Source organism: Pseudoliparis swirei, chromosome 5, assembly GCF_029220125.1.
Source record: "Pseudoliparis swirei isolate HS2019 ecotype Mariana Trench chromosome 5, NWPU_hadal_v1, whole genome shotgun sequence".
Lineage (NCBI taxonomy): Eukaryota > Metazoa > Chordata > Actinopteri > Perciformes > Liparidae > Pseudoliparis > Pseudoliparis swirei.
The window spans coordinates 21,218,893-21,245,051 of NC_079392.1; the positions used below are offsets into that span (position 1 = coordinate 21,218,893).

General features: G+C 44.7%; 1 protein-coding gene across 1 annotated transcript in view; it reads right to left on the minus strand.

Annotated features, from left to right (window-relative positions):
- elavl4 (ELAV like neuron-specific RNA binding protein 4) overlaps positions 1–26,159 on the minus strand; it is a 68,342-nt gene that overhangs the window by 21,621 nt on the left and 20,562 nt on the right. The window contains exons 2-4 of the mRNA XM_056414753.1: positions 17,395–17,481; positions 13,136–13,382; positions 1,363–1,466 (exon numbers count right to left, since the gene is read on the minus strand). Of these exons, the coding sequence (XP_056270728.1) occupies positions 1,363–1,466; positions 13,136–13,382; positions 17,395–17,481 (438 nt within the window). The remainder of the gene's footprint in view (positions 1–1,362; positions 1,467–13,135; positions 13,383–17,394; positions 17,482–26,159) is intronic.

Here is a 26,159-nt window from a genome sequence, read left to right on the forward strand (position 1 = left end):
GAGAGTCGTCTCCTGTCATGACGAAGACCCGCCTTTATCTGAGGGACAACTTGAGGCAACCTCTCGTGCCATGAGGGTGTGAGGGAGAATCTGTGAACTCTGCCTGCGACACTCAAAAAAGAGGCCTCGTGAATTACACGCTGCGTAAAATGACCTTCAACTTTTTCCACTGTGCGTGGAAAAAAAGGCCAACTTTTAATTATACATCTCCATGTTGGATGAGTTGCTCTGCCTGTATCTCATTACCAAGCACAGGGCTCCTGGAATGCCGACGTGTGCTACCTCATATACACACCGCGCGGTCTATTTGGGTCATACAGACGCTCGTGATAGATGCTTAGGGAGAACCCTGCTTGGCTGATTGCAACGGATGAATCATACACAAACTGATTCATCCATCAAAAACACCTCAAACCACCACACGTCACACCTCAAACAATCCCAAAACTTCACACTTGTATTCACTCACACAGCACATGCAGAATCACACATCTCTCATTTGCCCTTCGGCAGAAATTAGACAAGGGGAGTCTGGGTAATAGAGGGATTCTCACAGGGATTGCCTCTTCGCAACAACAAGATAATCCAATCCTATTAGATCAGATTAGATTAGATTAGATCGGATGACAGAAAGCGAGAATCCAGGGATTACCGCGGAGCAACACATTACTGCCCGGTTTAAAAGCAACAACACATCGGCAGGCACAGATAGTAGAGGACGTAAGAGAGGAGGGAACCAGATCAGCGAGGAATCTGATGTGCGTTGCTTTTATACGAAGGCAGGAACAACCCCCTGTCAGTAAAGAAGATGTTTCATCTTTAAACTATGTTTAACATGTTTGGAGAAGGGATTTATCTTTCTTACCTGACAGCTCCCAGCAAGCCTGCACATTATTCATGCCATTAAACTTCAATAACAGAACCCTCAATTATTTTGGAAAATATGCAGTGATTGATGTGTTTCTTCCCCTTTCACTCTCTATATATAATTTCACCTTTACATTTTGACATTTAGAAAGCAATTAGCAGCATCATCGTCACAAGCTTTATAACGTGTCTCTTTGATTCTAATGTTTTTTAATTTATTTTTTTACTTTTGGAGGCTCATGCATGTTAATCCCGTCTTTCCCTCCAGCTCCTTTACAAACAGACTCACTATCTAGAGGGGCTTTGAGGAAGAGGAAAGCAGCCTCATAATTTAAGTTTAACATAACCTGATGTAACATCTTGTGATTTGTATCAATCATCAAGCAATTCATTTTTATATTTTGCAGACATGCTTTAACAATGTATCGCTGTTGAACGATGCTGTGTATCTGTAATGGAAGAAAGTATTGTGTGTTGTACAATGGTGTCAGTTACCTTGATCGTTTTGGTCTGAAGTCTGAGTCCATTTAACGTGTTGATGGCTTTCTCTGCGTCCTTTGGATCGATGTAGTTGACAAAGCCGTAGCCCAGACTCTGTCCTGAAATGAAAGATAGAAGGAAAGAAAAGCTTTTAAAATGTTTTCTCCATTCAGTTGTTTTGTTTCTTCAAATTGCTCACTGGCAGCAAGACAACATCTTAATTTATACTCATCATCCATACTAAAAGATCTGAGGGGAGACAGAGACACACCCCTCATTATTTAAAGAGATGAACACTTTGTCGCTTTATATTTGGACTGCGGTACCATATTTCATATTGACCAATAACTCTCTCTCCCAAACATGGCAACTTGTATTATGTTTTTCAATTGAGGGCAGTCTACATAGACTGTGTACACACCCATTGGTTTGTGGACACAGCATTTTGGCCGTAACAGGAGAAGGTCGAGCTGGACCGACATTTTTAGGCGACCAAAATGTTACAATTGATCATGAATTGAAAACAATCTGTGAAAGGATTGAAGATGAAAACACCGAAAACTCAAAGACCGTAAAACGCTGTTGGAGCGAACTGTCAACCACATGGTGGCTACGCGCTAAAGCATACTCTGCTTATCGTCTATTTTACAGGACCATTATTTACTAATGAACATCACGCTGCATTGAAGAAGACTTGAAACTAGAGATGTACCCGAAACTCATTTTTACAATGCTTAATGAGGTAACAAATGAAGTGAGAAATAGCTTTATTTTCTCAAAAGCTTTTTCACAATCAGAATTATTGTTGCAACCCCCTGCTGGCCATTAGAAATAATGCAAGTTTAACTGAAGCACTTAAGCACTGGCTTTACTTTTCAGGCCACATGTGCTGCCTGCTAGTCAAGGAAAATGAAGTCCCAGTTACAATTAGACCACTGATTAATACGTCCGTGTGATTCGATGATTTTGATGCCTTTGTTCCTCCTCAAACTGAAAACAATACACAGGCCTTTGCTCCCGTCCATAGTCACCCTCTAGGGTATCATGCATCTTTTCCTTGAAAAATCCTTCGCAACATCTCCTCATCACTACTGACACGATCACATTGGCAAAAGTCACGCCAAGATCTCGCCGTGACTTTTGCCAACCATGTGAAGCCTGTTCGGTTGCCACAGCATCGCAGATCTGCTCTCTACACCATGTGATGGATGAGACGGCCCCTTCCCCGATCTATACACCGGACCCTTAAAACCTCTTTTTACTACTCACTATTCAAATAAGCACGCTATCATTCACGAGATCATCCAGGGCCAATACAAATGAAACATCTCCGACTGATATTTTACGTCATGATGATAACCGTGCGAGTAGGGAATGTGTGCCGCTGATCCTTTGCTTTTTCAATATTGGTTGCTTGTTATATTGGTGATCTTGGAGCTCGAGGGGAATATACTAGAATATAGTAATGTGTTTATTTTAACACACTCAAGATAGAAGTGTCACCGACGGAATGCCAAAAATGGAAATCATAAATTAGCGTCACATTTTGAAGTTTTAGAGCGAAACAGAGCCCCGGCAAATAAGTATCACTGTGCCGACAAACAACATATTTGTTACCGTCTTTGCATCGGTGCAAAAAGAGAGAGAAAAACAAACAAACAGCACCCTCATTTCCCTATAAGCTTACATTTCCTTCGATAGCAGACTCCCTTTGAGTGTGAGGCAGGCCCTGACACCTCCCGGCGTTTCCCCGACAGACGAAGCCTTTCAACAGACTTTAAGCGGACGCCTCCAGCCACCGCGGCCTTCAGTCGGCCGCTATCCAACAAACGGCTCCGATCCACTAACGCCACACACAAGCGCAGTTTGAGAGGAGCGGCGTGCACACGTTCACACTAATGTGAACAGACAGCGGTTAGTCAGAGACAAAGTGTATCACAAAATATGGGGCAAGGAAGTTTCACAAAATAAATAAATTTGGGCGATGGATATCACAGCGCAGAGGAGCTCAGCTGTGAGCAGAGGAAGGGCCAGGAGGGACTTGTAGTCCTAACATCAAACAGCTGATGATTTTCTCTTCTTCTCTGCTCTTCTCCTCTGGATTAACTGTGGATTATCAGACGCTCTGTATTGTTAATTAAAAACCTGCCATCCTGGAGAGACCACTGCTATTTTTAACTAACCCTCCTCCAGCTCCCAGACTCTCAGCTGACATCAGGTGTTACGTTTGGCAGTTCAAATATACCACACAAAATCATTGTGGCTGGTCCTCTTCATGAAGTCGTGAATACACAAGTACACAAATAACAAAGAGAAAGAGAACATGTGGCTACATTAATTAATAGAATCAGTTGAAGTGAAATAATGCAAGTGGCATTATTTTGCCAATGAACCATGACGGGCCATAAGCGGTATTCTAAATAAGTAGTGTACATTAAGACGATGAATTAAATATTGTTATCAAACATATCAAACTAACTGTTCAAAGGCGCATTGGATTAAATTTACACTGCAATGAAATTCCAGATGGGTGCAACAGCTGAGAGCCCGCCGCTTGTAGCGCTCCTCTTCCACCCTCGCCTCCCACTTTCCCATCACCTTCCTCACCCCGCTCCCTCATCTTCAACAAGAAATGTGAGGTTCGACAAGCGCAGCTACCAGAGGGTGAGCTGACAATGAAGTGTGCTGGCGAAGAGCTCTCATGCGGGGCAATCGAGATGGGCTGGCTGGTGCTTAATGGTACCGAGACACTTGGCACTCGTGGACTAGTGGTCCGGGCAGCCAAACGGGGCCAAACCTGCAGCCATGGTAGCTGCCGCTGTGTAACGGGGGGGGGCAGCAGCAGCATCAGAGTAGTTTGAGTGTGTGAGTGTGTGTTTAGGGGGCGGGCAACAATACACATAATAATAAACAAACGTATCCGTAATAATGTTTTTACGTGTGTGTGTGTGTGCTGGTGTGCCTGCAGAGCTCAGGCGGGTGTTGGTGCATCTGCCCGCCCCCACCCTCTTCTTCACTCCCTCTTTGGCAAGGCTGAGGGCCTTCAGGCTGGAGGAAAAGAGGGTGGGGCCGAGGCTCGCTGGCTGGCAACAGTCCCAAGGTGAGCGATGAGATGAGGGGAGACGGGGGGAGGCATCAGGAAAGCTCCAGGAGGGGATTCCACCAACCACTTCCAAGCCTGCCACGGAGCCGCTAACAGCAGGGAACTACCGCCAGACCGCCTGGCTGCCTGGAATGTGCACGGATGGATGGGGAACGCCAACTCTTCACACAGATGTACACACACACACACACACACACACGTGTGCACACACTTGCAAGCAAACATGTAATCACTCATTGACAGAGGCACACGCAAACAAACGCGAGCATCAGAGTGAGTCCTCGCAGCAGGGCGGCAAGGAGTGGAGTGGCTGGCGGCGGGAATGCATCATTGTTTGTGGGTTGTAGTTCTTAAACCGTGAAGTGAATGTCAACACTGCAAAGATGAAGAACACTGTCTGTGTCCATCCTTTTTAATGTGTGCACTAGTGATCCAATGGATGCCCAAATGACCTGCAGAGGCAGCCGGCAGTGTGGTTGGCTTCATTCTGTCACAACAGCTGCCCCGTCCACCGCCGTACTGCCCAGCAGGATCAGCGTTTGGATCACACCGTCACAGCGTCCCGCTCGGTTCCAGCTCGACGCACCGAGGTGAAGCACAGTTTTGAGGCAGTTTAAAATGGCTGAGCGTCATTTAACCTCGCGTGGTGTCTTATTGGAATGTGAGGATGAGGCCAGCTCGGGCTGGAAGATCCCACAACACCCGGCACAACATATTACCGTTGTCATGATGCCGTGTTTCTCGCCACATGTTTTAATGTTCATCAAGATCAAGTCTATCGGAAACAGTATTTTGCAATATCACGTCATATGTCAAATTGTAACATAAGGTTAAAAAATGTTGCTCAAAAGACAGTATGCATAAGAAGTATTTATTTTATACCCAGAGATGGTCTTCTGGTATTTTATAATTACAAAAAAATAACTTACGGTAGTGTGGCATTTTAGGAAATAGAGAAGCTATTAAAAATGCATGATAAATAGCCTCTAATGGGGTTGTAGCGAACAGAAACATCAGCCTTGTGCTGATCAATTAGCTTAATGGACACATTAACGTATATACTTTAATTGTCAATTAAAACCAAGAACCCACAATGATGCATTTCTCTTCATAATGGCATTTTAATGAGCTTAGATTTCATTTGTCTTTGATTCGTCAGCTGCTTACAGTGCCAGTTGTGCAAATTCTACAACAGTTGTAACGACTTAAGAAAATGATCAGCAGCAATGAAAATGAGGCTTCTTGATCAAAATGATGTAACTTTAATAATGGCAGAGGTCTTGTAATGAAGACTGTCCCCAAAATGAGTTTTATGTGATGTACGGTGTCACTAACACACTCACCACATGTGGGTGGTGGAGGGATGAGGTGGCTCGATGGTGTTTTGAGCCCTCACCGGCACCTTCCAGGCAGCCGCTGCCTGGAAGGTGCCGGTGAGGGCTCAAAACACCATCGAGCGATGAGCTCAGGGCTAATTTGGAGCCACCTCCACTCTTCTGGCACTGCTATTGTACAATCTGACATGAGTTGTATAACGAGGTGGGCCTTCTTTTTTCACTGGTAAAATCACTGCTTTTTCTAGTGAGGAGCTCTTTAGTGAGTTGGCGAGGTGTTATGACTAAGTCATTATTTGATTCCTGAGGAGCAGCAGGTAGCTCAACGTGTGAGATGAGAAAATGAGTGTACTTCGAGTGGGTGGCATCTGCTGTCCACACTGTCATTTCATCTTTTGTTTCCCCCCCCTTCTGTGTGCACACACACACACACACATGCTGCGAATGCAAGTGAAAATTCACACACCTATGCAAAAGTACAGATACAAGGTACTTAATAACAAATGAGCATATAATCAAGCTAAACATATTAATATGCAACATTGTGAGGCGCACAGTGAGGAGGACAATCTTACGCTGTAAGGTACAGCGTCCAGTTGCATATTGCCTGTCATTATTTTGTGCCTTTTTTGATGTATTATATGTGACTAAGAGCCCTGTACTGCAGACATGAAAGCATCTTCATCTCCTGCTATCATCAGGAGAGGCTCACATGACGCACTATAGACTCTTTGATGTAGAGTGGGAGCTACGAAATGAAACACATGGCTGCATGAAACCTTCGAAATATTTGAAATTGAAAAGTCCCCAAAGTCAATTTATTGTCTAAGGCAATTACATATAAATACAAAGACACAAATACACATGAAGTTGCCCCAAGTGAACATACACATTTGTGCGATTCACATATTTGTACGAGCTGATTTATTTTTGTGTCTAAAAGCCTCTCAGCGTTAACATTCTTCTACTATATTTAATAACGTCCTTTGACATTGTTGAATCAGAAATGGAGCAAATAATTGATGGGGCGGTCTGTGGGCAGGCAGAGCTCTATGATAATGCCTCATTGTGTACAGAGCCCAGATTATAATATATGTGTTTCAATGCATATGTATAAATTACCGACAAAGAATGGAATAAATGAAAAAGTTCCTGCCCTATTTACACGTAGATTGCGTTATTTTGAGTGTTGATGGAGCAATTTTAGAAATGGAAGCGTAGTCATGGGGGAACAGAAGCATCTAAATGAGTGAGGGGGAGTCACGGTTTTCAGAGATCACCAGAGGTTTGAGCCGGTGACGTTAACGCACCTTGAGTGGACCAGCCTCGTCTCCCCATGCAGAGGCAAATCCGTTTGGTCAGTCTTAACTTTAGCGACATATAAAGTAAAGGCAGTGGGGACAAAAAAAACATTTCAATTTGTGCCCCCCAAAAAAGTGTCAGTCATTTATTCTATCCTCTCCATCCTCTGATATTTTGCCCCTTGCTGTTGCTATTTTTGAGGGGCCAATGCTCCCTGTTTAAAAGGAGCCCTGTCGCCAGCTTCACGTCAAATTACACTCAACTCCATAGCGAGAAGGAGTTGACTGAGTGAAAGAGAACAAAAGACTACGGCACTGCAAATATTAGCAGTACAGTTAGAGCATATCATGTGGCATCATGTATTAAGCCCGTTTAAATAACTAAATTCATAAAACAGAGCCACGTCCCCCGCACGCATGCATCTACTGTAGATCCCTCTCCCACTCACTCATTCAACACATCTTTCCCTCCTGGGTTGCCAAGGTAGCAGCCACTGTTGCAGTCAGGAGGCTCCCACTCTCAGTTCCCAAGGCCCCGCTTCCAATAACACACACACAGACACACACACACAAACACACACACACGTGAACCTCCCCCTCTCGGGGCCAGTGGACAGCCTGCAGTGAGTGGGCTGGTTGCAAGCTGACAGACAGAGGGGCCCCTTTCAGCCTCGGATGACCCCATTACGGCAGGATCGCGGAGCCCACTGTGCTGCACCTGCTCGGACTCTCTCTGAGAGCACAGAGTGAGCGGACCCGCACGTGAGCCCTCAGCCATCCAGCCCTGCAGCGCACATGCTGGGGACAGCGGGACTGTCTGGCTCTCTCCTGCCCAGGTACAGTGCACTCAGAGCCGGAGGGTCGGGACTCGGGACGTGAGGAACCAGCTCTGAGGCGCATCGGGCTGCCGCATCTGAGGCCGACACAGGGGACAGTCGCGACCTCTGTGCTCCATGTAAAGGGCACTCAGAGTGGAATGAGAGGGGACAGAGGCTGTCTGGATGTGAGGGCCACTGGATGAGCAGTACGGCCAGGCAAGCTCTCAGGGCAGCCAATGCTGGGTCCTAAGCAGAGGGAGGCGAAGTGGGAGGAGGAGGGGGGTGTTATGGGGAGAGAGACGGGACATTCTCGCGACCTGGGACTCTGAAACTTTAATGTGCCTGCCTACTTGTGTCTGCACTTCTGAACCTGGCAGCTCTCTTAATACCTGGCGTTGGAGATGTCAAATCCTTTTCTCATCTCTTTTCCTGTGAGCTTCGTTCACGCTATCTCGGGCCTTCAGATGAATGCGGCCTGCATGCGAGATATAAACACCGCGCCACATTTCGATCGCCATCGATTCAGTCGGGATGTGAAAAGTGTGCGATGGTTTGTCACTCATGAGACAAACGGGGGAATAATGGCAAGTTGGTTCCTATCACTCGAGTGAGGATGTGAAAAACGGCATGGTTCGTAATCTGAAGCACAAAGAGAATCCGCTTTGCTCCGGACCATGTCGTCAATGTATATTTCAGTAGCAACAAAGAGATTGTGGTGAACTGAGGTTTATATGGTGAATATTTGATCTGCTCCCCGTTAGACTGACGGGCCTTGAGCAGGAGCTAAGCCCATCTGTCCTGGCAGATCAGGGTTTTAAAATTGTTTTTAAATGGTTTATTTAATAAGGGACAGTGCACATTGATAAAAACATTGCAGTAAATGTGCCAGAGTTAGCCAAGAGGCTATTTTTCATCTGTTGGATGCATATTTTATGTTTGCAATACTTGTGGGTGCACTTGATGCTGCGTAACAGAAATGTAACGATAATAAAACTAATGGACGTGTGCTGCCTGAGCCACGGACTTCTGCACGCAAAGCAAGCCCGATCCACCCAACCAGGGTATTTATTGCACCTTTGTGAATCGGGTGTACCTGTCCGTATGGAAGAAGAGGGTTTGCAGCAGGCGTCGTTCACACGGTACTGCGGTCTGTCAGAGGTGCTCTGGCTTGAACTCCTCCACAGCTGACATCACAGTCCATCTATTTTTCATAGCCAACATCTTGGCTTGCCACATTGTCACTATGATTTGCATCAGCTCCCGAGATTCCATGTCTAAAACCAACACACGGAAGGTGACTAGAGTAGTGTGCACCAGTGGCTTCCCATCTGAGTGCTTTGGAGTGATGTCTTTACAGGGTTGGATGCAGACATGAGGAATATATTAACCTGCATTAAGACGAGAAACATTGCCGCTGAAAGATGGCAATGAGCAAATGCTACCTGAAGGTTAGCGAGAACAACGCAGACACACAGCAGCTGGGAAACATGGCCGACTGTTTACTCAACAAGCAGGGGAAATATTGTAGAGAGTAAAGGCTACTGAGCTTTTGGCTATTTTGAATCCAAAGAAATGACTGGAGCCCCCTCCCCAATGCAATCAATCCTTGTTCCAGCATGAAAAGCCATTTTCTTCTTCCGCCGCGTCATTATGAAAACAAATGTATTAATTTCTCCTGCAAAAATGCAGCTGAAGCAGAAAAATTATCCTGAGAAATGACTAACTGACGAGGATCAGTCAATTCCATTTCTCTCTGTGTCAGTGTGTTTGTGCATGAGCATGGAGATAAGTTAATGAGTTCTGATTCAGCATATTGCAAGGTCCTTATTGATTTTCCCCAGCTCACACTGATGGTTCGCATGTTTCTTTTAATGGCTTCTTTCACTGTTGTTCCAGATGAGCTTTCAGACTTTCAGTCACGTTTGCTTCCTTTTTAAAGAGAGCCCTGGAAGTGGAACCATCTGTAGTCCCCCGTGTCTCAGAGACATCACGCCATGCCCAAAGAGCATTTGTACATGTTACATTCTCTCTACGTGGGACTGTAGGACTAAAAACAGGGTTCGTACACATGTTGACCAATGGAATTCCAGGACTTTTCCAGGACTTTTCCATGACTTTAAACCAAATTTCCATGACCAAACTGAAATCTCGGTGTGTACATGAGAACTTTTTGAAAATGTAGTATTCAAACAATGAGAATTACAAAGCATACAATATACCTTAAATGAAACAAATGAATGAGAGACAATAGTTTGACAAAAAGAATAAACATTACTATGCATGTTTATTCTTAGAAACACTTATATAAATGTTTATTCTTTTAATAAAACTATTATCCTTTATGTGCAAATCTGTTTGGACTTGGCCTATGCCAGCTTATAATTTGAGTCTTCCTTTCAAAAACATATGAATTATTTTAAACTCGACGTAAATGAACATGTGAATATAACACATTTCCATGACTTTTCCAAAACTTTTGTGATTTAAGTATTTTCCATGACTTTTCCAGGCCTGGACCGTACGAACCCTGTAAAAATGTAAAAGCCACTACAGTCTACACAACTCTTCTCTTTAAGATATCTTCTCCTTAGGAGCACGCAGGCAGACCGTAGGAGGCCTGGGGCTTATGTGCAAGTGTGTGTGGGCTGCAGCAAGGTGCGTGTAAGCTATTCTTTAATAAAAGATTAACCTGCATGTTGTGAGCTCACCAGCCAGAGGTTGTTGTGCAGGCAGGCAGGTGGGTATAGGCAAGCGGGCGGGCATGTGGGGAGCAAGAAAGACACCCAGAGGTGGCTGTGATACCAGCTGACGTCAGCCAGGGTGACGGACGGAGCTGAAGTGTCTCCGCCTGCCTGCCCGTAACCACCCGAGCCTCACGCCATTGGAGCTGACAGGAGCAAGTCCACAGGAAGCTGAGGAGCTGTCCGTCTCTCCTGCTGCATCTCCGAGAGGCTTACATGCTCACACCTCGTCAGACAACACTCACGGGTCAAACACAAAAGGGCTATTGCAAAAATGGACGCGCAGCGGAAAGGACTCGCTTGAATCTGTGGATTTGTTGGCGGAATACTTGAGTCTTGTAATGATCAAATATTGGAAACTAAACTTTGTTCTGTACTCCTTAAACTCTTCCCACTGCATAATAGAACATGACGGCCTTAATACACCCATCAATCAGAAATCAGAAACAGGTTTATTGCCAAAGAATGTTTTCACAAACAAACGAGGAACTTTTTTTGGCGGAAGGTGCAAGAATCGCGCACCAAGACACCGAGGCGCCGTCTCAATATGAATGATGTGTCGCTACAGAGCACTCTACCCATCCTCAAGACATTCAGAGGCAAAGATATATCCTCTCCTTCCTCAGTCTTCACTCACTCTGCTAAAAAATGAAACAAAAGTAGAAGTTGATCTGTCTTACACCGACGTGTAGATATATACACGACAAAGGGTACATTGGCCTGTAAAAAAACGTGGGGCTCTCTTTCCTCTTCTTCCCGTCCGTCTCTTTACTCAACCCGCTAGCAAAGCTGGCTTAGTCTGTTAATGATTTGGATGACTGTTTGAGAATAAAGCCTCTTGGCATTCCCTGTGAGAAGAGGGGATCTGTGCTTTGTTAGCCTAAAAGTTTGAAAAAAAGGAAATTGCACCCGTGGGACAGCAAAACAGGCATACATCGGAGCGGGAGATTGAGGGAGGGGTGGGATTTATTTATAACTTTTTTGCGTCGATGCAAAGTCATCAGGGAGGCCTTGTAGTGCAGAGCAGAGAAGTACTCAAAATGGTTTAGAAGCAAACAAACAATTCTACCTTTCTCTCCTATTCTCCCATTGAGGACCCGAGCAGGTTTACAGCAATTCCGTTCGTTTAAAAAAAAAAAAACTCCCTCCAAATATCAGCTTGGTTTCTCGCTGCCGCTTGGCAACTCGCACTTGAGGGGGAAATCGTGAGGAGAGAGAACATGGTGATGGTGATGATGATAGCATGTGGTCGCCCAGTGTTATTTCTGTACACACCTTCCTCCATTATCCTGGTGCATCTGACTCTCAGGCTCCATTTTGTGGCCCATTAGAGAGAAAGAGGAAGATGGTCCTGGAGAGGAATTGTCGTGCTGCGGAATATGCTTCAAAGAATGACCGAACCGACGGAGGCTAGTGGCCACTTCTGGTTGACGGTCCACATTCTCATTGCTATTGGCCTTTTGCTTGTGCTTAATCTATTACGGTACATCTTAATTTGGTGATTGTGTTGGGGGTGTATATCTGCTCATGTGTGTGTTTACGCTCTCCGCCTTGCGCTGCTATCTGAGAATGGCTTCGGTGATCGACTCTGCCTGCCAGCCTGGTGCTCTTTAATGAGATTATCAGGAGAAGAGTGTCAGTAAGTAGGATCTAAAATGAAAGCCATTATGGAGCATTATCACAGAGTCGCACCAACCCCCTCCCCTGATCCATTTGCTGTATGGCCACCCACACAGCCACTACGCCCAGATTACAGCCATGATTAGCACCGCAAAGTGCTGCTTAATTTAAACACCTCTGGAGAACATGTGGCACTTTGCCGCATTGCTGACTTAGAGCGCTGGAACACGCGCAGGAGGGCAGAGATGGATTTCTCCTTCGAGGAGACGATGCGTCCAACGACTGCTGTCAAACACTTGCTTTGGAATGCCGTTGAGCCGTGGGCTTGTGTACACTCACGTGAAGTCAACTATTAATTTTAATGTTTAATTCTGTGTCTTCATTCAACACACAGTGTACCGTCTAGCGTGCTGGATCTGCACCTACCTTTTGATCCTTTAGCAGAATGTGAGGATTAATATAAACTGGCCCTCTAACAACACCTTTATTATTCTGACCAATCTACTGTCAACCGCAAATATTACCAAATAGATTGGGACAGGTGACCGAACACAAAAAATAAATCCTTACAGCAAACATAAATTAAACAACAATTGAAAGTATGAGGTTTGTTGATTATTGTAATATATATATTTCAAATCAGGAAGCTGGATAGGAAGCCATGTCTTAAAGTGACAGGATCACGCCAGTCCAAATTGTCAATATAGAAAGCAAGCGTCTAAATCCCTTCCCACTCTGGGTGAGCTTTCCTTTTTCCCTCGGCGAAATTGCATGGGGAGGGATCCTTTAAAACCCATTTGGATACACTGTAAACCAAGCAACGCGAAAAAGGGGAAACGCAAGCAACATCATCCGAGTCTCCGTTCTGTACCTGTGATCTTGTCGCGGACCAGCTTGCAGGACTCGATCTCTCCGATGCTACCAAACAGGCTGCGGAACTCCTCCTGGGTCATGTTCTGCGGCAGATAGTTGACGATGAGGTTGGTCTTGCTGTCGTCATTTGATTGGCCGGTCTGCATGGGCGAGGGACAGCCGCGGCTGTTGGTGGTCGGCCCGTTGGCTGTGGTGCCCCCTCCGCTGGGGCCATTTGTCACTGGAGCATCCATGTTACTGATGATCTGGAGCAAAGAAGAAGAGGAGGAGGAGGAGGAGGACCACAGAGCGAAAGTGCAGGGAGGAAGAAGGAGAGACATAGCATCCATTAGCAAAGGCCCCAGTCCTTTTATTTCGAACATTTTGAACACTTATTATGTAGCACACATGAAATACACAACTCTGACAAAGTGGTTATTTTCTAAGTTAATTTTCTAAAAAGCATGACTTTTTTTGCATTAAGTAGCAGTTTGGGTAAATAGGTTTTTAAAGGCCTGTTTCCAGACATTAGAAGGAGTTTAAACAAGCTTTGCACAACATTATATCACGGTTTTGGAATTGACATGCAATTATTTCTCGACTGACAGGGATTCAAATGTGAGAGTGAAATAGGAGGAACATTTTTTTTATATTAAATTATTATAAACATCTGTCAAGCATCAATCATTTTGCCTGGCACTCGGAAAGAATGTTGGTAGTGGTACTGTGGTATTTGTGCTTTTGGTCAGAGTAAGCACTAAGCAAGCAATGTCATTCAAAGACCAAACCAGACAGTGGTGTTACAATAGTGTCACTACGATGGAGGTAAACAGTAGTAATATGTGTCATCATAAAACCCATAAATACATTTTGAATACATATTCCTATTCTTTTATTATCTACGCCAACCACTACTGTTAATTACTTCGAGCAACCACCATGACTCCGCTGCTGGAATATTGATTCTGAGAAGCAAATCTGCAAAAAGGCCAACATATTAATGGCAACTCGTCAAAACGGCACAGCCGAAGCGACGCGAGCATGTTTTTGATGACATTGGCTGTAAAGGGGTCGATAAAACAAACGGATAGACTTTAATGATGTCAGGAGGTTGTTCTCTGATAGCTGCACAGGTTTATGGGAGGGGGCAATCACAGGGGCAGCCAATCAGCTGCTCTGTGACTGCTGCTGTGGCAGAGAGAAGTGTGTGTTTTCTTATCTGGTCTTGCACAGCATCTCAGGATCAAAGTGTTGGAAAAAAAACTATGAGCTTGGTGTAAGAGTGAGTCAACACCAAACAAATAAAAAGGAGGAGGGAGGTGGGTTGCACTTTATATCTACCAGAGCACTCCGATACATATTTAATAGAAATACTTATTCTGAGCGAACATTATTCTCCAAAAAAAAGCAATGTGTGAAGTGAAATTCTTCATGTATTTGCATACAAAAACATTTGTTTGATGAAATTAATAGCTTTGGTTGCATATAAGGTTGAGCGTGTATATAAGGGGAGTGTCTGTGTTTCGCAAGTTTAAAGATCCAATCACTAAATGAAGGGAAGATAAAACGTGAAAAAAAGAAGATGGATACGCTGTTATAAATATAGAGAGAGCAGTATATATATATATATATATCTATATATATCGACTCCATGCCGAACCAGACCAGGAGCCTGTCGACAGAATCTGTGTTCCCTTTTGAGAGGCCTGCAGTGTGACAACTTGACCTGACAATAGATCCTGTGTCGTGTGTTTACACAGAAAAGAGGGCGTGTCCATCGGAGCACACACTCACACAACGTTCCCTTCATAATGCTGCACAAGTAAAGCAATGACTATAATGTGCTATAACACAAAATGATGATGCAAATATTTTTGTATCTGATTTAATCACATTTCGAAAGTCATCTCTCAGATCGCTCCCTTTCCCTGCTCAACCATTCAGCTCCCTGTCTATTTTTATCCATTGTGAAGCATACGCAGACAGGCTGCACTTGGCTGCTTTCAGCGAAGGAGAAATGGCACACGCGTTCTTTTTCGCTCTATTTCTGGATTATTAAAAGACTGGATCTGTGTTCTAATAATATATCTCGAAGCAGAATTAAAAGATTCCCCAGTTTGACCTGAAATAGTTTTTTCAAAAAACATTTTAGACATTTACAATGCGTTTAATCTTTCATGATTTTGCTTTTATCTTTCTATCGACGAGCTGTGGCGTGAAACATGAAAAGCAGGCATACAAATAAGTGTTTAGTTAGCAAATAAATATCACCCATATTAATATTAATATCAATATACTATATAATAAAACGTCGCCAACATCAAATTGATGAGTAAGAAAAGTCAAATGGCGCGCAGTTAATTGAATGAGAATATTAGAGCTGCGAAAAAAACACTTATTTATCCAAGTAGTTAGAATTTGGAATATATACATATCATAAAATGTATATAAAATACCTCGCGCAAAAATGCCACGAGATGTCATCTTTTCTCTGACTTTAGGTAGAACTTATAAAGGGCTGTGTTTCTAACTATCTAGTGCTCCTCTTTTCTCAGTGTTTAGTAGCAGTCTTTAATCTGCTTCACACACACACACACAAACACACACACACACACACACACAAACACACGAACATACATACACTTAGATGCACAGGGAGAATGATGGCCTAAACCCACAGCAGAAAACAAACAGACAGGGAGATGTCTAAAAGCTCTCAAGATGAGAGCTGCATGCAAATTGTTCTTTTGACGGTATCCTCTCCGACTCACTCACCGCTCTCCCACAACAGAGATACAGACGCAGACTGAGAAAGACGGAGGAGAGTGGAGAGGGAGGAGAGAATCGTATCTAGCCAGAGCAGAGTTGATTGGAGAGGGCCTTATTAAATCTGTTTACATTCCCCGCTGCGCTACATTCTGTCACTGAGACTTTCAACTCCATGGGACGCTTTCTGAGGAGTTTTTCCACCAAAATGGCTGCCTCTAATTAACAGGGACCTGCCGAGTCCCAGTGGCCAATTACACTCCTCTCCTTGTCCCTGCCCACCAGCATTTGTGCTGCTCAGCAGTCCACTTCATGTTGGTTGTGAACACTCGGCCGCCCCTGCTCTCCCAGTGAGGAGCCCAATGCTGTGGACGGATCCCACTGTCCTGCTGAAGTGGTACAATCCACAGCCCTCTCAAGACCTCAGCCTCCTGATGCAGCTTCTTACTCACAAGTTGTAATTCTACACATGTAGGAGGCAGAGCCAGCTTCGAGCTTCAAGCAATGCATGTGGACAGTGTGCTGTTTGTTGGACACATGTAACAGGAAGACAGTAGATGTCCCTGTAAGTTGGAAGATACTTTATCATTCTTAAAACTGGCATCTTAAAGGGCCAGTGTGTAGCATTTCTGGGAATCTAGTAGCGGAAATGGAATATATTTTTCATAAATATGTTTCCAATGGTGTATAATCACCTGAATCTATCGTTGTGCTTTTTTGTTTTTATTTGGCCTCAAGGCCTCCGTAGTTCCCCAACATGCAATTAACACGAGTCGCAGAGTGCAAAACCAGCTGCCGCCTGACTTCAGTTTCTCCTCAAGAAGCGTTATTGTGGTAAGGATGGCCGTCGTGGATTTTGGACTCTGCGGCCCACATTACCATAGTCTTGGAAAGGGAGGAGCAAGCGGAGGGATATTCAGCTGGTCGCACTCTAGGTGCCACTAAATCCTACACACTGTCCCTTTAAGAACGAAAAAAAAGTGATGTGGTTTCAATCAAACAATGCTGCTGCAGCTACAGTTGCTATGAAGCAAAGTGCATGGGGGGGACAGATTAATTTTTAATGAGAGCTAGAGTGCTCAATACCGGGGGAAGGGAGCAACAAAGGACAAATTATAGTAGTGAGCAACTTGAATAAGTGTCTGTCAGGGAGTAGAGGCCCGTCAGAAATGCCCACGGTTGCAGCGTGTTTTAATGAAAGCTAAACAGCCCAATTGATTTGAAAGGCTGTAGTAAAAACACAAAAAACATCAACATGTAAATATAACTAATTTTATATATTTAATGTCGTTCTCATATAAATACAATGAATTTTGCTTCTCACTCGTCTCTGCACAACTTCCTCTCCCCTTGCAGCCCCCGACCCTCTCTCCATCAATCTCTGCTCCAGTTCCAACTGCCTCAGTCAGCAGCATCACCAAGCAGTGCAGATTTAGGTAGACACAGTACAATATGAGATCGTATTACTTCATGGGTGTGTAAAATGGCTGGGGCATCCATTTGTCTCCTTACCATCTTTGGCTGTGTCAGCAATCCCTTCTCTGCCCAGCCCTGGAGCTGTGGGAGCTCTGCCTGACGCCACTGTGTCTCTGTCGACCCCTATGGAGCGAAGCACAGGGAGGGGGGGAGAGACACACGTTAACATCATACACTCACTTTACAGGGTTACGTTTGGGGTGGGATTTTGGGGTGGGGTGATAGGGAAAATGGCGGCTCACGAGAAAAATACACCTTTTTACAGTCCAGTAGTCAAACTACCACAAAGATAGGTGGCTCAGGATTGGTTTGCTTAGTGTGGCTGCTGAGATGAGTGAGCGCTCGGTCTCTGGGAAAGAATTCGGGTGATGGTGTCGATTTGGAAAACTGCACGACTAAAATGTTTGAACTATTTCTCGATGCTGAAAATGGAATTGCTCAAATTGAAACGGGGATAAAGACATTCCTTCACTTTTTTTCCCCAGTCCGTTTTAATAAGTTGAGAACTAATTGAATAACATTGCGCGTGCGTGCGTGTGTGTGTGTGTGTGTTGAAGCGAGCAGATTGGTGTGGAGACTGCGATGACCTTGGCAGAGTTTATAATGAGGGTTTCCCTCGTGCTCTCTGTGGATAAACAAGCCGGTGGTTGAAGATATAGAAATGCCACAAATGAGCAGGTAGTCTGTTCAGCAGCTCTCCAGAGCAGCGGGCTTAATGCCTGCAGCTATCTACGGATGCCACAAGCAGCCAATTTAGCAGGAGAGGAGGACGAGAGGAGGGATGACCTCTGCCTTCATTTACTCCTGCAGCGAGATGAAGAGAGGGAGTGAGGGATCAGATGTGAGGGGGAAGGAAAGGCAAGGGCTGAGTAATGGGGAAGACACTTCCAATACTTCAAAGAAAGAGAGAGGCAGAGGTGGGGGAGTAGAGAAAGAGGCTGTGCATGTTCTGTTGTCAATGTGTCTTGTAGACTTGAGCAGAAATGCATAATGGAGGTCTAAATGAGAGTGAACTGTCAAGCTTGAAAGGGAAACAGAAGATGCAGAGGGGCAGGGAGGTCAGGAGAGAAGGGAGGACAGAGCATATCATTTCCACGAGCTGACAGGTAATGGTGAATATTGGGATATGTTGGGGATGATCCTCTAGAAATATCAGTTGAGCCAGCTTTGTTTGTGTCTGGTGGGGGGAGGGGGGGCAAAATGGTAAATGTTGAATAAAGGTTGTGTAAAATATACTGTGAATCAGACTGGTACTAATTGGTTAAAGGTATTTTTTTTTCAATTTTAAATTTTGTATTCTGTCCATTTTAACATAGTTCTCATCTTATTTTATTTAGCTTTGTCCGTTTTGAATGTGTGAGTCTTCCTGTTGCATGTCATGTTAGTACAATGTCTAAGAATACTCACTATTCTCACTATTAATTGTTCGTGCACCAATTGAAAAGCGTAAATATTGTACAAACATATATAAACATTATATATATAATCTTATGTTTTTAGGTTTGTTTTATGACATCTGCCTCTCAGGACTACAGATGAAAAATAGCCTCTTGGCTAACTCTGGCACATTTACAGAAATGTTTTCATTAATGTGCACTTTCCCTTCTCAAATAAACCAGTTAAAAAAATATATTATAACATTGTCAAGCTTTTAGCTGTGATAGGTCAACCTCACACCGGTGTGCCAAAGCCAGGGAGGTGTATTCATAACCGTTTTGTGAGTAAAGAGCGCCGGGTGAAGCTCCGCCCCTGAGGCTACGGTGCCCACGCTAGGTACAATTTGCAGCCAACATTCATCTCATTGAGAGAACAACGGTATCACAGTGAAAGCAGGCAGTTAAATGTAAATGTTGAAAAAAGCTACCCTGAAAAAAAGAAAATGTTTGGCAGAGGCGAAACATCCGAATCATTTCCCACCGCCATTCGACGTCGCGGTGGAGGGGGCTGGCGTGCCGCAGCAAGCAGACGCCGCAGTGTGATCGCAGCGTGGACAAATGTGGTGATCAAAATGTGAGAAGCGGCAAGCAGATGTACGAGTCTCCATTCCAACAGACGACATGTAGTGCAAGAGAGCATAATGACGGAGAAAGAAGTGAATATTACATTTCTCAGAAGTGTGTTTAAGTCTCCGCGCTACTCAGTGCTCAATAATCAATGCTCAACCCATTCGATAAAACGCACACGCACACACACACACACACACACAATTTCATCTTTCTTCATTTTCTCGCTGTCCTCACGCTTATCACGTGAACACAAACATGTGATGATAAAATCTCAAATAACGCTGGAATAAGGGTGCAACGCAATTACATCCACCAACCATTGAGATGAAGAAACGCTCATGGATACACTCTCAATTATTCAGGGAATACATTTCGGTCTGTGCTCAGATGCTGGGAAAAACGTATTATATAATCGATACACTCTATAACGTCATTAATATTTGATGCCACAAAAGTGCTTCCTGTCTCCTTGGGCTCTCGGCCAATGGCGTCCGGCTACTGCAGTCAAATAGGACGAGAGCCGTATCCGCCTTCAGCGCGGAAGGGGAGTCAACATTTGTTTTCCTCGAACAGTTGAAAATACCAAAGGCACGATCGGCTTTCTTTTAGATTGACCGCATATGGATCCATTTGTACAAGTCTTTCTTGAACCCTGCTCACGCAGATGATCTCTGTCTCTCCTCCGCAGTCGTACGTCACTCAAGGCACAAACTAAGAATGCCAAGGAGTTTGTGTTTTCCTGACCGGTCCTGTTCACCTTCATCACTCTGTAAAAGCAGCACTTTATATTGCGGGCCTGGCGCAGGCTTCCCTCCCCCTTTCTCTAACAGAGTTTAGACAATCAATTTACCCCGACTTGGCCGCGATAGATGGGGGCTGGGGGGACTGCAGAGTCGACAGAATGCTGCCGGATCTCTCCACTGATGGACACTCTTGCCTGGCAGCTACAAAATGGAGCCAGCATGCAGCTTGATAGACTTCGCCTCACCATCTTGCTTCAGATATTATTCGTCATTTCACCCCCCCCCCACACACACACATTATTTAACTTTTGACAGAAAACATCACTGTGTTGAAATGTGTTGTCTGATAATACACATGAATATAACCAGATATAGTAACAATGTGTCCCTTTCTTGCTACCATTAAGCAGCCACACCCCATGCTGCTAAACTCACACTCAAACTGCCTCTCTTTCCCCAAAAGTGATACTGAATTGGAGTTCTGAGACACAAAGAGATTAATTTGACTTTACTCGCTCGGCTTCTCGTCCAGTCGAGCTCCCTGTAATGCTCTCTGCGCTATCGATTTTTGGTTTTCTCTCGCCTCTCCCTTTCTTCCTGGCGGTCTCTCTTCTCTCTCGCCATCTCTCCACCTCCAAGAGCATCTTCTGAGCTTTGAAATGTCCTGCAGGTCAGACGGATGCTGGGCCGGATCAATCAGGGAAAGTAATCTGGGACGCCTCATGCACACGCTCACGCGCACACACGCACACAAACACAAACACACACACCACACACACACAAACACACACACCACACACACCCCTCCTCTGTTGCACTGTGGCCTGCCTGCCTCCAGTCTCATCGATCTGCACCTCCTTTACTAAATGTATTCTTCTCTTCTTCTATCCTCCTGTATCTCTTTTTCTCATTGTGTGACTCGGAATAACAAATGTTCCAGACCACTGGAGACGTGTATGTAAGCAATTTTTCATTTAACTTCGGATGCCCCCCTCCCCCCCCTCTTCTTTCTCTTTTGTGATGTTTCAGTGGTCAGAAGATGACCGGATACAGCCAATTCCAGAGGGTTCTGTCAGACAGCATCTATATAATAATCTCAAGATTTATATTTCACAATCATAGGATTATTCTTTCGACGACGATTCTCGAAATCCAAATATTAACTATCTGATGTATTGCTCACTTCGTTTCACTTCTTTCTGAAGGCTAAAGTATGGCACAACTGTTTTTTTTTTAGACCACAATTGGCATTTAAATGTTCAGAACAGAAGTGATGCAACTTGTTCCCCTCTTCACATTTAGTTCCCTTAATTATATTCAATTAAAACACCTTTCGCAAAAGCTGATGCTGCATTGTGGGCAGTGAAAAGACATACCATCCTTCAAGGACAATGACCTGCAGTGCTTCATATATATACAGGACTGTCTCAGAAAATTAGAATATTGTGATAAAGTTCTTTATTTTCTGTAATGCAATTAAAAAAACAAAAATGTCATGCATTCTGGATTCATTACAAATCAACTGAAATATTGCAAGCCTTTTATTCTTTTAATATTGCTGATTATGGCTTACAGCTTAAGAAAACTCTAAAATCCTATCTCATAAAATTTTAATATTTCCTCAGACCAAGTAAAAAAAAAGATTTATAACAGCTGAGTGTTTGTCAAGGCTCAGGAAACCCTTGCAGGTGTTTCGAGTTAATTAGACAATTCAAGTGATTTGTTTAATACCCTACTAGTATACTTTTTCATGATATTCTAATATTTAGAGATAGGATATTTGAGTTTTCTTAAGCTGTAAGCCATAATCAGCAATAAATCAGAATAAAAGGCTTGCAATATTTCAGTTGATTTGTAATGAATCCAGAATGCATGACATTTTTGTTTTTTTAATTGCATTACAGAAAATAAAGAACTTTATCACAATATTCTAATTTTCTGAGACAGTCCTGTATACACACACACACACACACACACACACACACACACACACCATGGTCTCCTTTGCTCAGCCAAACTGTCGATGAAACTAGAGCCATTTGTCCACTGGCTGAATCCCAACTCTGCACCAACGCAAGCAGAAAATTGGTGAGCATCTTGACTCTGGAGATGACACTTCAATTTGTGCAGCTCCGCTGACTGGTACTCTGGTCCAGCTGATCTCACTGCTGCTTGGCTGAAGCCCGCTGCACGGGGACCGGGCCTTGGCATTGAAGGCCTGGCCTTGCCCTGTCAACCCAAGTCCCTGTCCCTGGGTCCCAGCCCTAACCTGGCCTTCCAGGTCCTCATCACAGTTCCCCTAGTTTCACTCAGGCACCAGGAGCAGTCCCTCGTTCGATGCCCCATGACCCCTATTTCTCTATCCAATCCTCAGCTGGGAGCGAACGCAGCAACATCATTCCAGCAGCAACCTTCCCTTGAACAGCATAAAATCCCCGTCCACAGCGTGCCAGCATCGGTGCCAGGTCTCTGCTCCCAGCTCACTCAAATCAGGAAGATGTCTCCTTAGCTGGGACATTTTGGTGGATTAAAGAGGCTAAATCATGGTCTCATCCTCTACATTGGATTTTATCCTATTTAAACATCCGTAATGTGCTGACAGGTTTCGTGGACATGATATATATATCTAACATGTAGAGGCCTTTTCAGGATAATCTTATTTCTGTGCCTGCAAAAGACACGCCGTGAAATGGAGAAAAGGGGTTGGAAACGAAGCGGGGGATACGGGAGGAACCCTTTTCGAGGTCATGATTACATCACGGTGTTCGCTGGAGGCAAAACGAAGGGAAGACTGGAGGCAAACCCCGATCCCCACGAGGAGCAGGCCATAGGCACACATTGAAAACGTCACCTTGCCTTTGGAGAGGACTGTGACGTGAGGCTCTAGCGAGCTAAAATATCGACAAGGAGTTTTAAAGGTGGAGAGAAAACGTGGGCAACCATGACACTACCATCTCTGAAACGCTTCACTAATATCTTTTTGACTGGCTTTTGGGGTTGCTTTTCATTTTAGGCAGCTATTCTGCATACTGGTCTCGCAACATTTTCTGCAGGATTGTTGATATCCGGCATCCAAAGATTTATACACCCTCAGTTCTGGGTGTATACATGTCAGCTTAGTTATTGATGTAGTGTGCAGGGGTCGGTCAATCTGGTCCTGATTGTACACAGAATGTGTGTACATGTTCAAAGAAACTCTCATTCAGCAATTGTAAAACTAGAATCAACCTCGCCCACACAAATATGTCATCATGTTTGCTCACAGAAAAAGGGATCTACATGGCACTTCCTTTTTCTCTCTCTCTGCCTTCCTTTGTCATGACACAAAGATCACGTTTGCCACGATCGTGTTGATATCCAACCTGGTCACTTAAACGTTCAATAAATACAAGTGACATTACAGCCGAGTCGACGGCGCTGCGATGGCAAAAACCTGCATCATATCCAGATTGCATTTCAGGGACCGGCTCGTGTTTGTTACCACGCAGCGCTCATTTCCATGTCGAGCCGAAGTTGCTTTTAGCCGAGACGGCACCGAGAGGATTCGAGGACGCAGGAACAGACAGTGAGGCCCGGGGAGCGAGCCGGCCGATCCATCGGAGTCAGCGCCATGTGTCATCACGAGCGAGGACACCACGTCCACGAGTAGCTGGCAGGTGACCGCGGCCACGCACCTGCGCAGGCAACCGGCCATTTTAGTGGAGCAGGCTTCCTATCTTTAGCAAAAATACACAGAAATACACCGGCACAAACAAACAAACATTATGCAAAACCAGCAGAAATCGCACACAGAGTCAGACCCGACTACACATCGTTACCATGCCCACCTGCATGTGTCAGGTCAGAAATAAGCAATTCAGCACCGTCATGCAACTGTAACCAGCTAGAAAGTTGCTTCGGGTATAAAAACAGGCCGGGGAGAACACGATGACTGGCTCGAGCAACTTTCCCAAAAGACGCCTCAAAGAATATTCTCCCTGAACACCTGAATAGGAACTTGTGAACTCCTTTGACTGAACTCAATTCTTCTCTATAATTCACCGTAGGAGTTCTAATTAAAACTGGTTTGAGGCTATAAGTGGTAATATTGGCTTTGTTGTACAGGCATTTAACAAGCCATAAGCAGCCTGGAGGTATACGATAAGAACGAAACCTACAGCACAGCACTTACACCGGGAACACGAGAGAGAGAGAGAGGATCACTGGCCCGGCTGCTAAGCAGAGGCAGAGCTCCTCCTAATCTAATCACTGTTTTCCCCCCATCAGCTGCATCTCAGACATGGCGTGTGTGTGTGTGTGTGTGTGTGTGTGTGTGTGTGTGTGTGTGTGTGTGTGTGTGTGTGTGTGTGTGTGTGTGTGTGTGTGTGTGTGTGTGTGTGTGTGTGTGTGTGTGTGCGTGCGTGTGTGCCTTGCAGCAGAGGCATAGGGCTACATCACATAGACACAAACCAACCATTGTACTCGAGAATTTATCCGAAAGCATTAAGTACTGTGTGAGGGTGTGGCTGTGTGTATGTCAGTGTGTATATGTGTGTGTGTGTGTGTGTGTGTGTGTGCCTCGCTAATCTGGTTTTTGATTCAGCTCCCAACCGGAGCTCATATAATCAAATAGCTGCGAGGGAAAAGGACAGCCGTCCGTCATCTGTCTTAATGAGTGAACAGTTTGATGGAGTCAATGAATAACTGGAATCTACATGTAGCTGTTGAGGAGGGTTATGACATCCCAAGATAAAATATTCACATCTATCCTCTGGCAAATCTCTTCCTATGCTAAGTGACATTATGAAATATCTAATTATTTATTTGGTAGTTTCACGTCTTGATCTTTGGTATAGTTATAAGCTTGGTGTCATTTGACTCATTCAGCTCCATCAGATCCAAGACAGATTTCTTCGTGCTTTTAAAAAAGAGAAAATGCTGTCAATGCAATAGCTGAACTATGTCGGTCGCATTCCGAATGCTATTAAGTTGCATCGCACTCGTCATTACACAATCAATTTGGAGTTTGACTTAAGAAATTGGAGTGAGCCCATCTTCTGTGAAAATCTAATCTCAGTCGAACTTGATGAGAGAGTGGTGCAATTTAGAGATGGCTTCGACTGCAGCAGGAAGAGAGAGGAGAGAGACACAAAAGCCGAAACGTATACCGGCACAGCTGACAGACGAGGCCCGCCGGCGCACCCGCTAAACCATTAAGTGTGGCGTGCATTCAAACGAGCAGATTAATCCCCCCTCCTGCCGTACAGTGCGGCGTAATTGAAAATGCCCGCAGGAGACCGTCCTTGCACATAGACTGGAGCATGCAGGCAACATATAGAAGGCGGTGGCTGATTGCCGTAGAATAAATTCTGCAACCGCGTTCCAGTCTGACGGCGTGAGCCGTGCAACGGGGGAGATAGCGCACATCCATATCTCATTTCCTCGCTCCCTTTCGGACTTTTTTCTCTCGCGGCCTCCCCGATGTCTTGACGGGTGCTGTTCACGCCTGCTGCAGACTTTTATCAGTCTGGATAAGCATTGTGTATATATATCACATTCCCTCCATTTGCCTCTGGTTCTACTGTGTATGGAAGGACAGCATTCCTGTCCATTTTGAAGGGAATATGAATTGACTGCGAGGGCTTAATATTCCTGTTTGGAAAAATACCGTTCTTATCATGATTATTATCTCAAACTGCGACCTGATAAGTCCCAGTGGAGCTGGTTGGCTACCTCTGGTCTCACGTGTGCTACGTCAAAAAGGCGAACCGAACATGGGACTGACGAGCGAATAATAGTCAAGTTGTATCGACATTTTCTCCTATTAACTCGTGAGGGAAGGGCTTTTCCTTTGCAGAGGAAGGCTGTCAGCTGCAGTATACGTACAGTGGCCCTGATCTTTATGAGTCATTGAGCACAATTGACTTGCAGATGGACCTTCTAGCTCCCATCTCCTCGTGCTGTGGGATCTCCGAGGGTCTTGGTATACTGCGTAGAGCGGAGATCAGCCTTCTCGTCCCCGGCTCCGTGTTACTGGCGTGACGAGGCTGTCATGAGGGATGCCGTGTTTGTC